We start from the raw sequence: 12,658 nt of genomic DNA, 5'->3' as shown, positions 1-12,658 counted from the left end.
GGAAAGGATAAACATTATCAAAAACTGTTTGGTCCATCTAATTAAAGTATGTACTATGCAGAGAAAAAACAAGGAAGTGGTTCCTAAAGAATATTGAAAAATAAATCTGGATAGATTGAGGCCTTCAAAGTTAGTGCTGTTTACCTTTAGTACATAGAAGACAACAAAGAAGCACTGAGAACAGATGAAAGATTTATGATGAAGATGGAATTTAAAAAAGAATACTGTGTGTTTCATATCCATAGTTTCCCACCACTACAAAGTAAAGCCAATCAAATATTATTTGAATTTTATTGAGTTCTAGAACTTTACAATTAATGACAAAAGGTACCAAGATTTTCCAATATCATCTATCTCAATACGATATCTAATTTCTTTATTTTTATAATAATTTTGAATCATGCATCATTGCAGGGCTAAAATAAACACTAATCTATTCCTCTGGCCCCACTACATCAAGTATAAATTTCTTAAAATATATGGTAAGAGAAAACTTATCTGAAAATCCATTTTTAAATGGAATTCCATGTGAAAAAAATTCAAAAATTACCACGTAAAAGTTTCTAGATTATATCCATTTTTTATAATATGCAAAATGAATCACAAATATTTTTTAAAAATCAGTCTTACCTGCCAAGCAATTTTCAAATTGGATTTATCAAGTCCATTTCCAGAAATTCCCAAAGATGTTAAACAACTTGATGTGAATGTTTGTATCTGATTTCCATACTGATCTGTAATTATTATCTCTTTAAAAACAAAAGTAAAATGTTTTGCACTGACATGATTATTTTAATGAAATCAATTCTAAAATGTTACCAATTTGAAAACAAATTAAATTGTAAAAATAAGAATTGAGACTAGACCTGTAATTCTATTAGCATGGAACTTCCTATACCAGTGTTACAGATACTTTGAGCATTGAGGAAAAAAAAGGATTTGCTCAGGTTCATATAGCCAATTTGTAACCAAGACGAGAACTGAATCCAGGTCTTCGTGCTCCAGTGTCAGGCTCTCTAGTCAACATACCTTGCTGTCTCTTGGGGAATTAGAGATTATTTCAGTTTACAACATATCAAATTAGGTTATAGAAGGTGGCCAAAAGAAAAAAATCAAACCTTCAAATATTCAAAGAGATATGGAGCACCAATGTATGCTCATTAGATTCTTGTTACAGTTATATGACAGGAAGAGGCACATGATGTGGTAGTTATGTTTTGGCCCCACAGTCAGAAAGATCCAGCTTCAAGGTAGGACTCTGAAACACTTGCTCTGTGACCTTGACCAAGTCACTTCTCATCTCAATGAGACGCATTACTTAAGACTTTTAAGTTGTAGAACAATTGCTGGTATGTATAGGATAGGAGATTCTCTACACTAATGAAGTCACAGGTCTGGACCAAAATAAAATGAAATATACCATCACAGAAAGCTTTGAACATATCTTGTTGTCATTTGCATTTTACAACAAAGGTAGTAAGTATATTTATCCCTAATATGTAGTTCAGGAAACATTCACATATATTTAAATGACTTCCACAAAGTTACATAGATAGAAGTCTTGAGTCAAGAAAAAAAATTCAATTCTCTTGCCTCATACTTTAGTATTCTTTCCATTGCATTCATTTAATGTTTTAAAAATCATTCATATTTGCCATTCACCATAATTCTTATGAGTCTAGATGGTGATCTCTACCATTCTCATTGCCTTATTATCCTTGGCATAACTCATTCTGATTAAAAAAAATGATTCTACAATCCTTCAATCTTTTTATAACAAGAAATTCTGAAAAGAAGTATTGTTTAGAAGAATATATCATACTAACCTATTTCTCCTTGAAGCTCTTGACCCATTTGTATTGTTTTTCCTCCTTTTAACTTGCACTTAAGTTGTTTTGGTTCATCAGGCAGTGGTCTGAAATAAGTTCATAAATTATGAAACTTTTCTTAAGTCACTAATTAAAGCAACTTTTAAAATAGAAATTTATATTGCCCTATCAAAGATGTCACAGAGCTAAGTAGAGCAAGAATGAACTAGTGACAGCTCTGGGGTCTGGAAAATTCATCTCCATGGATTCTATCTGGCCTCAGACACTTAGTTATGTGACTTTGGCCAAGTCACTGCATTCTATTTGTCTCAATTCCTCATCTGTAAAATAAGCTGAAGAAGTTAATGGAAAACCACTCCAGTATCTTTGCCAAGAAAACCCCAAATAGTGACAAAGAGTTGGAACACAACTGAAAAAACAAATGATCAACAACAAACCCCTAGTCAAATCAAACAAGTACAATATGAATACAATTACAGAAATAAGCAAAAGAATAATCTGCCCAGAAAACTAAAAAGGAACCCCCAAATTTAAGATAGCTCTTAATGTTAGGATTTTTTCTTTTTATCAAATCTAAATTTGATGTTTTAAAACTTCTACCCAGTGTTTGTAATTCCATTCTCTAGAGTCAAATAGAATAAATCTATTCCTTCATGTTGACAGCTATCAAAGGTTTGAAGATAGATCTATGTTCCTCAATTATTTCAACTAATTCTCATGTGAAATTAAACTTATTGAGCACATTGTTTTAGTCTCTGAATGTAATATACTAACTTGTACTTGCAGTAAGTGTTTAAAAAACATTTCAGAGCTTTTCATATTCCTGATCATTCTTCTCTGGATGCTCATAAGTTTACTGGCATCTTTTCTAAAATGTATTATCCAATGAACAGGCAATTCTCAGACAAAGAAATTGAAACTATAGACATATGAAAATATGATCCAAATCATTATTAATCAGAGAAATGCAAATTAAGACAACTCTGAGATATCACTACACACCTGTCAGATTGGCTAGAATGACAGGGAAAGATAATGGGGAATGTTGGAGGGGATGTGGGAAAACAGGGACACTGATACTTTGTTGGTGGAATTGTGAACACATCCAGCCATTCTGGAGAGCAATTTGGAACTACGCTCAAAAAGTTATCAAACTGTGCATACCCTTTGATCCAGCAGTGTTTCTACTGGGCTTATATCCCAAAGAGATACTAAAGAAAGGAAAGGGACCTGTATGTGCCAAAATGTTTGTGGCAGCCCTGTTTGTAGTGACTAGAAGCTGGAAAATGAAAGGATGTCCATCAATTGGAGAATGGTTGAGTAAATTGTGGTATACGAATGTTATGGAATATTATTGTTCTGTAAGGAATGACCAGCAGGATGAATACAGAGAGGACTGGCGAGACTTACATGAACTGATGCTGAGTGAAATGAGCAGAACCAGGAGATCATTATATACCTCAACAACGATACTGTTTGAGGATATATTCTGATGGAAGTGGATCTCTTCGATAAAGAGAGCCTTAATTGATCAAAGATGGACAGAAACAGCTACACCCAGAGAAAGAACACTGGGAAATGAATATAAACTGCTTGCATTTTTGTTTTTCTTCCCGGGTTATTTATACCTTCTGAATTCAATTCTCCCTGTGCAACAAGAAAACTGTTCGGTTCTGCACACATATATCGTATCTAGGATATACTGTAACCCATTCAACATGTAAAGGACTGCTTGCCATCTGGGAGAAGGGGTGGAGGGAGGGAGGGGAAAAATTGGAACAGAAGTGAATGCAAGGGATAATGCTGTAAAAAATTACCCTGGCATGTGTTCTATCAATAAAAAGTTATTAAATAAATAAATAAATAAAATGGGGGAAAAAATAAAAATAAAAATAAAATAAAATGTATTATCCAGAATTATATTTTACATGTGGTTTGAACAAGGCAAGAGTATGGTAGGCATCCTAACATTCTTAATCTTAAATACATAATGAAGTCCATTATTTTCGTTTTGTTGCCACACTAATGACTCACATTGGGCTTGCAGTCCCCAGAATAAAATTTAATACTTCAAACACCACAAGACTGTACAACTTATGATCCTTCACTGTAATCACACAAAGAGTCAATCACTTTTTCTAGTCATTGATATATTTGCTGTCTTTTATGATATTTCTTATATATAAATCATCAGAGATTAAATAAGGCTGATTATGGCCACCATTTTTCTTTAAATGGCCCTTTACAACTTTGATTCCACTAAAGTCTTTGAGGACTTAAAGCTATACAACATGATTTGGAAGAATATGAGGTGGGGAGGGCTTAGGTCACTCTTGTAATTCCTCAAATTACAATGCAGTTTTGATTCTGGTTTATCTTCATCCTTCTAAATAGATAATAGAGAATAGCTCCTCTCTCCTCATAGTTATCCTTGGGTCTGATTTTGATAATCTAACAGACATCTCTACTCTATTGACTTTTTTGATATAATACACAATTTTCTCTCCCCTGTGTGCTTTTATTTTGGCCAATCTTCTGTAATTTTCTCCTTTCATGTTAATATGAGATCAACAGTTGCCCCCAAGAAGCTGAGGGCAATCCCTACTAAGGAGATGAATCATTCCTGATTCATTGCGAATGGGGTCTTGATACCAGACTTAGTAGGTTTTAACTGGGGCTGGAGACTTCCTCAGAGCAGAATCTATTTAGCTACCATTGGTATAAGCAGAGTGTTCCATTGATAAATCATAATGAAGGAAAATGTAATCATATACCTGACTGAGAAAGAAGAAACACTGATACTTTCAAATTGATGATCAAGGGTAGGCCAAAGTCATAGACACTCATGATAATTATGCTGAAACACGGTGAAATAGTTGTTTCTATTCTTATAGTTCTAATTTTATGCAAGATTATAAGTCTCTCTTGCTATATGGCATTCCTGTATTTAGCAATTTTCCCAGCCTTGTCTCAGGATATAGGATAAAGTACTGAAAGAGGACAGAAGAACAAATACTACCATAGACATAAGGAGGGAGAACATTCTAGGCATCAGAGAAAACCAATAAGAATGTGTAGTGTCTTGTTGATGGAACAGACAGGAGGCCAGTGTCATTAGATCAAAGTGCATGTTGGAGGATGGATTTAAGATTTTAAGCAGTCTATTATTAATGCCCCCTTTTAGTGTATTACCCACCTGCCCAGATCTGATCAATTAAGTATTCTAATGAACAGATAAATTTTCCCCTGTTCTCAGGCTAGCAGACACCCACAGGTATAACCTTCAATAAACTGCAGTGGTTTTCTATTTCCTCCAGAATAAACTATAAAATCCTCTGCTAAGGCTTATTAAAGATCTGACTAATCTGGCCCTTCCTACCTTTTCAGTATTGTTACATCTTAGTCCCCCTCTCCATGTTCTACATATAAAATCCAGGGATATTGATAGCCTCACTTTCCCTTGAACATCACTAGACTCCATGTTGTCTCTCATGAAGAGGTGATTTTACTTCTAGTACAAAGGCTAACCCTTTCTTGCTCAAGCAATCTCATTCCATCTCATCTCTTTCAATAGACTGCCCCTCTATCATTCCTACTCTAAATCTTATTTTCAATCTCTTCCTGACTAATGGCTCCTTCTTTATTGTCTATAAACCTTACAATTACATTATTTTCTTTACTCAATGCTGCAAGCTTTGGAATTTTCCCTAAAAACCCTCACTTAATACTTTCAACACCACTATCATCCTATATCTCTTCTTTCTTTTGTGACTAAACAACTCAAAAGGCCATCAACAACAAATGTAACCAAAGCAGCTACACCCAAAGAAATAACACTGGGAAATGAATATAAACTGTTTGAATTTTTGTTTTTCTTCACGGGTTATTTTTACCTTCTGAATCCAATTCTCCCTGTGCAACAAGAGAACTGTTCAGTTCTGCACACATATATTCTATCTAGGATATACTGTGACATATTTAACATGTATAGGACTGCTTGTCATCTAAGGGAGGGGGTGGAAGGAGGGAGGGGAAAAGTCAGAACAGAAGTGAGTGCAAGGGATAATGTTGTAGAAAATTACCCAGGCATATGTTCTATCAATAAAAAGTTATAATTATTATTTAAAAAAAAAAAACAATAGATGCAACCACTTTCTCTACCATTCTCTTTTTACAATCTAGATTCCAAACTTATTAATATTCTACCAGAACTACTCTCTCCAAAATTACCAATGATCTCTTGGGTAACAAATCCAATGGCTTTTTCTCAAACCTCATCTTCTTCAACTTCTCTGAGTTCAGAAACTAGTGACTGCTATCTTTTTAGACTATCTTTACATGTAATTGGAATAATGTTATTGAGGAGAAAAAACAAAACAAAACAAAAAGTCCTTCATAACGACATCCCTTCGTTTGTACCTATCTATCAATCTTCTTACACTTTACTTTCCCCTGTTATCACATACACTTTGATCTAATGACACTGGCCTCCTGGCTGTTCCATCAACAAGACACGACACATTCTTATTGGTTTTCTCTGATGCCTAGAATGTTCTCTGTCCTTACTTCTGTTTATAACTTCCCTGGCTTCTTTAAGTTCCAACTGAAATTTCATCTTTTGCAAGCAGCCTTTCCCAACCCACTCCAATTCTACGGACTTCATCCTCTTAATTATTTCCTATTCCTATCTATCCTACATATAACAGATTTGCACATGTCTGTTTGTCTGTCTTCTTCCCAACTTAAGAGTATGAGTTCCTTGAGGTCAGAGACTACATTTTACATTTTTTATATAACCAACATACTTAGTACAGAACCTGGTACATAGCAGGCATTTAATAAATATATATTGGCTCACAGGCTATCTACTGAGTATTAACTTTTCCCCATTCCTGGGATTCTCTCACTCTCTATCTCTGTCCTTTAGTTTTATTTTTCTTTAAATCTCAAATTCTTCTACAAGATGGTTTTATCAATCTTTCTTAATCTTCGTGTCTTCCTTAAGACTCCCTCCTATATAGCCTGTAGCATGTTTATACATAGTTGTTTATATGATAGATGATGCCTTCACCTTTAGATTAGATCCTTTAGAAGAGGGAATAGCTTTTTCTTTTGAATCAAAAGGGCTTTGCATACTATCTGGCATACAATGGGCATTTAAGAAAGTCTAGTTGATTGAATGACTGATTTTTCTCTGGAACATAATATGGCCACCCATCTCTATGTTCTTTCTATCTGAAACATTCTCTGCTAAGACAAAGAATTGGATTTAATCTTTGCTTCCCTGTTACCCTTTATTTCCATCGCCTTGCCTCTACTGTAATACTTCTCTAACTGTTCTTCTTGCCTCATATATCTTCCATTTCCAATCTATCCTTCAAAAGCCAAAATAATTATCCTATGGCAAAATTCTGAACGTATCATTTTCTGACTTAAAATACATGACTTTTTAGTAATGCCTCTGGAAGAAATATAAACTTGTCAGATTTCAATTTGTTGCCCTCTACAATATCATTCCAATCTTTCCTTCCAGGCTTATTTCACATTACTTCTATTCATGTAATCTATTTTTTTCCATGTTATCCTCTTCTCGGAGCTCAAAAAACTACTGCAAACTCCATATATTCACAAATTTCCCATCTCCACACCATCCTACTTACCTAGAATATAATCTCTCCTTTCTCTAGCTTTAAAAATTCCCTTATGTTGAGATTACTATTTCAGAAAAGCATGAAAAGATTTACATGATTCTGATGGAAGTGGATCTCTTCGATAAAGAGAGCCTTAATTGATCAAAGATGGACAAAAGCAGCTACACCCAGAGAAAGAACACTGGGAAATGAATATAAACTGCTTGCAATTTTGTTTTTCTTCCCGGGTTATTTATACCTTCTGAACTCAATTCTCCCTGTGCAACAAGAAAACTGTTCGGTTCTGCACACATATATCGTATCTAGGATATACTGTAACCTATTCAACATGTAAAGGACTGCTTGCCATCTGGGGGAAGGGGTGGAGGGAGGGAGGGGAAAAATCGGAACAGAAATGAATGCAAGGGATAATGCTGTAAAAAATTACCCTGGCATGCGTTCTATCAATAAAAAGATATTAAAATAAAAATAAATTAAATTAAAAAAAAAGATTTAATGAACTGATGCTGAATGAAGTGAGCAGAAGCAAGAGAACATTGTATACAGTAACAAGATTATGTAATGATCAGCTGTGATGGACAACAATGTGGTGATTCAAGGCAATTTCAACAGACTTGGGATGGAAAATGACAAATCATATCCAGAGAACTATGGAAACTGAATGTGGATTGAAGCATGGTATTTTCATGGCTTTTTTCCTCCCTTCTGGTCTGATTTTTCTTGCACAATGTGACAAGGAAATATGTTTAAAAGGATTGTGCATATTTAACCTATAATAGCTGTTAGTTAGCTGTCTTGGGGAGAAAAGAGGTAATACAGAGGAAGAAAAATTCAGAACACTAACTCTTACAAAAATGAATGTTGATGGAATATTATTGTTCTGTAAGAAATGACCAGCAGGATGATTTCAGAAAGGCCTGGAGAGACTTACATGAACTGATGCTGAGTGAAATGAGCAGGACCAGAAGATCATTATATACTACAACAACAATACTATATGATGATCAATTCTGATGGATGTGGCCCTCTTCAACAATGAGATGAACCAAATCAGTTCCAATAGAGCAATAATGAACTGAACCAGCTACACCCAGGGAAAGAACTCTGGGAGATGACTATGAATCACTACATAGAATTCCCAATCCCTCTTTTTTTGTCCACCTGCATTTTTGTTTTCCTTCACAGGCTAATTGTATGCTATTTCAAATTCTGATTCTTTATACAGCAAAATAACTGCTTGGACATGTACACATATATTGTGTTTAACTTATACATATTTAACATGTATTGGTCAACCTGCCATCTGGGGGAATGAGGGAAGGAGGGAAAAAGTTGAAACAAAAGGACTTGCAACTGTCAATGCTGAAAAATTACCTATGCATGTATCTTGTAAATAAAAAGCTATAATAAAAAAAAAAAAGAAAAAGAAAGTTTAAAAAATATACTTCAAAAAAAATGTTGAAAAATAATTTTGTATATATTTGGAAAAATAAAATACCATAGAAAAAAAATTTTTAATTAGGTAAAAATTCCCCTTTCATTCAGGATGCAATCTCCTTTGAATATCAAAATCTGTTTCTCCTCAAACATTTAAACAATACACTGTTTGAATATTTTCTTGTAGATTCTATATTTTTCTCATTACAATGTAAGCTCCTAGAAAGTAAGGACTTACTGTTTTTATTTAAATTGTTTTTGTCTAAACTTTGTTTAAACTCTTCTAACTTTTTTTCCAGACTACTAAAAATGCTGGAAATTCATGTTCTAAATATTATTTATTCTAACACCTTGGAAATAAAGATTTTCTGACTAATTATATACTAACTATATGACTTCCAAAGACTTAAAAAAATTTTTCCAGAAAAGCTCAATTCTAGAAATAACCTACTGTATTTCACATCAACTGGTATTTTTCTATCATGTACATTTTACATATATTTTTAGTACAAATAGGAGTATATATTAAAAACAAAAAGAACCTTTTTTTATCATTTTAAAAAATGATAACTTAAAAATACTTGAAAAACAGACAAATCTACAGACCTTATAGTAAATGCACTCTCCAATGACACATGATCATCCTGGAATGAAACCTGACAATATCTCATATCTTTCACAGATGCTGGTACTTGTACATCAGGTAGGAAACCCTGCAGCAGCTGTTCCTTATTAATCTCAGGTGTCCAATTAACCTAAAAGAGAAAAATGCACATTGTGTGGATTATATGGACAAATACATATGCACACATAAATCATTAGGAAGTTGTTATATTCCTGGAATATCATAGTTTAAGCAAAACTTCTCAGAGAGGAAATCTAGATATGTAATATAGTGGGAATAACCAAACTTTCAGTCATAAAAACTATTAAACCATAAAATTTAGCATTTGCAGGAAATTTTTTTATTCCTATGAATAATTTATGTCTCAAATGGTATCATGCATAGAGTAAGTACTTAAAAATTTTGTTTGTTATACTTAAAGGTAATTCAAACTATCCACCTTGAGCAAGCTAATAAAGATCTATAAGGGACATTTTCCTCATCTGTAATATGGGAATCATATTTATATCACAATTTCAAAGGACTGTTGCAAGAATATGAGGTGATATAAAGTACTAAAAACAAAGGAAATGTCTATTGATTAGGGAAGAGCTATACTAATGGTAGGACTTGAATACAAAAAAAATTACAGTAGTTCAAGAAACAATGAATATGCAAGAATGAGGAAAAATAGTAGGAAGTTTGAAATGAAGTAATAAAAAATGAAATAAGCAAAACAGGAAATCATAAACACCATGACTATAATGTAAAATGAAAAAAAAAAAGTTATTCCTCACACAATACCCCCTAACCCAATTCAGGAGTTCACCATTCTATTGCTGTCCTAAGCATGACCACCAAATCAATTGTTAGCCTTGGGCTTAAATAATCCACCAAACTCCCCATCCCAACTGTTACCAAAACTAGTAACAATTATTACACGAAGAAATAGACAAAGCCATAAAAGACAAAATGCAAACAAATAAGATTCAGTTGAAGTATCAAATTACAATTTAAGTAAGAATTTTTGGCAAATAAAATCAGCTAACTTAATGACAAAATTCACCAATGGCCTTTTTCTCAAATTTATATTCATAGTTTCTACATTTGAATTAGAACTGTATTTGATACCAAATTTGTTCCCAATAAGAAATCTATATAATAAGAATAATATGTTACTGGTTGTAAAGAAACTTTGTACAAAGTGTTTATAATAAAATAGTTTTGGGGAGAGAACTTTATCATGAGACTTACCTTAATTTTTTCAGCTAAAGCAGATGTTAGAATAATTTCTCTTTCTCCTTCATCGTACATTTGAAAAATGAGATTGTGCATGACATCTCCAGCTATCCAGTTAATCTCATCCTGATGTTTGATTTGAATTGCCTTCTGTCCTTCTACACTGAATATCTGCAGTTTTGCAACATGGCTACTGGGGAGCAATCTGATAGTCTTCTCTATAGCTTGTACATCTTTACAACTCTAGTAGGAAAAAACAATACAAGTACAAAACTGAACAAACAACCTGATCATTCTATGAAAGAATCTTTCCTGTTAACTTTTCCATTCTTTTATTTTCTACAATGTCATCTTATAATAATGCCATATTGTGAGCTTAGAAGAGTGATATCAAACTTTTTAAGAAGGCAACGATATTAGAATCCTTTATACATTTATTAGAAATAGTTGAATAGTAGCACATATGCATTTCTGTTAAGTACAATGGAAACTCTACTTTTGACTAAAAAAACAATACAAACAATGACAAAAATGAAGGTAACAGAAAGAAAAATAACAATTCAATTGACACACTGATGCAAAATTTTAACAATTAAAAAAAGAAACATGAGAAGGTGCCTCGTTTTGCTTCAGAGACAGAGGATTATGAGACTATGAGTATGGAGTACTAAATATATTGCCGTACTTTTTTGATACATTGTTTGGAATTTTGCCAGAATTATTAACTCATTTGAACGATCCATCAACATTATAATCATATGTGTAACATTTGTGCTATACAATGTGTGAAGGAAAATAATGTAATAGCAAGACTCGAAAAGTAGAGTCTTAAGCTACAAAGAGCTTTAAATTAAAAACAGCTTATATTTAAACCCAGAAGTACAACGAGGGGCTTGAACCAGCCAGGGCCTGGGTTGGGCGGTAGATCTCAGTCCAACATGGTCTAATATGCGCTTTTAGGAAAATCATTTTGGTGACTAGTTAAAGGCGATAGACTTTGAGATAGGGAGACCAAATAAGAGTCTACTGCAATAATCAGGAGAAAAATATGATGACGTGAACTAGGAGGGTGGCTCACTGAAAAAGAAAAAGAAGATGTTTAGGGAACATTGGAGAAGAATAAACAAAGACTTAGTAACTGAAGAGCTGAACCTAGTGTGGAAGTATATTAAAAACTTAGTTCTTAGTTTCTCTAGAAAATAAAATTAAAGGGGCAGCTAGGTGGCACAGTAGTTAGAGCACTGTTCCTAAAATTAGGAGGAACTGAGTTCAAATCTAGCCTCAGACACTTACAATTACTAGCTATGTGACTCTGGGGCAAATCCCCTATTTTCAATTGCCTTGCCAAAAAACCACAAACAAACAAAAACTTTCATTCACTCAAAGAAATTACACTTCTTCAGCTTAAAACCATTTTCAGAGTTTTCCCCTTAGGAAAGAAGAAGTTATAAAGGCTTTCTTAAGGAAACTGATTAAAGAATAAGCAAATTTAACATTTACATCGATAAAAAAAAAAATGATTTACAATCATTACATCTATTGCCTAACCCATACCTGAAGTTGATTAAGATCTATCAATTGCACATGTTTAACATATATTCAATTACTTGTTCTCTCGAGAAGGAAGTGGGGGAAAGGGAGGAAGAAAAATTTTGGAACACAACATTTTGCAAGGGTGAAGACTGAAAACTACCTTTGCATATATTTTGAAAATAAAAAGGTATTATTATTTTTTTTTTCTGAGGCAAATGGGGGTAAGTGAATTGCCCAGGTCACACAGCTAGGAAGTGTTAAGTGTCTGACAGCAAATTTGAACTCAGGTCCTCCTGACTTCAGGGTTGGTGCTCTATCCACTGTGCCACCTGGCTGCCCCTAAAAAGCTATTATATAAAATTTAA

At 33.5% G+C, this 12,658-nt stretch overlaps 1 protein-coding gene across 3 annotated transcripts in view; it reads right to left on the bottom strand.

Moving 5' to 3' along the window:
• Positions 1-12,658, bottom strand: part of SMCHD1 (structural maintenance of chromosomes flexible hinge domain containing 1) — a 259,470-nt gene that overhangs the window by 173,992 nt on the left and 72,820 nt on the right. For all 3 annotated transcript variants that reach the window (XM_051970385.1, XM_051970387.1, XM_051970386.1), the window contains exons 25-28: positions 10,776-11,003; positions 9,524-9,672; positions 1,827-1,915; positions 631-749 (exon numbers count right to left, since the gene is read on the bottom strand). In XM_051970385.1, coding sequence (XP_051826345.1) covers positions 631-749; positions 1,827-1,915; positions 9,524-9,672; positions 10,776-11,003 — 585 coding nt within the window. The remainder of the gene's footprint in view (positions 1-630; positions 750-1,826; positions 1,916-9,523; positions 9,673-10,775; positions 11,004-12,658) is intronic.

This window comes from Antechinus flavipes, chromosome 1, assembly GCF_016432865.1.
Source record: "Antechinus flavipes isolate AdamAnt ecotype Samford, QLD, Australia chromosome 1, AdamAnt_v2, whole genome shotgun sequence".
NCBI classification, from domain to species: domain Eukaryota; kingdom Metazoa; phylum Chordata; class Mammalia; order Dasyuromorphia; family Dasyuridae; genus Antechinus; species Antechinus flavipes.
Note: the sequence above shows the minus strand (reverse complement) of the source record. Positions and strands in the feature narration are given on the sequence as shown.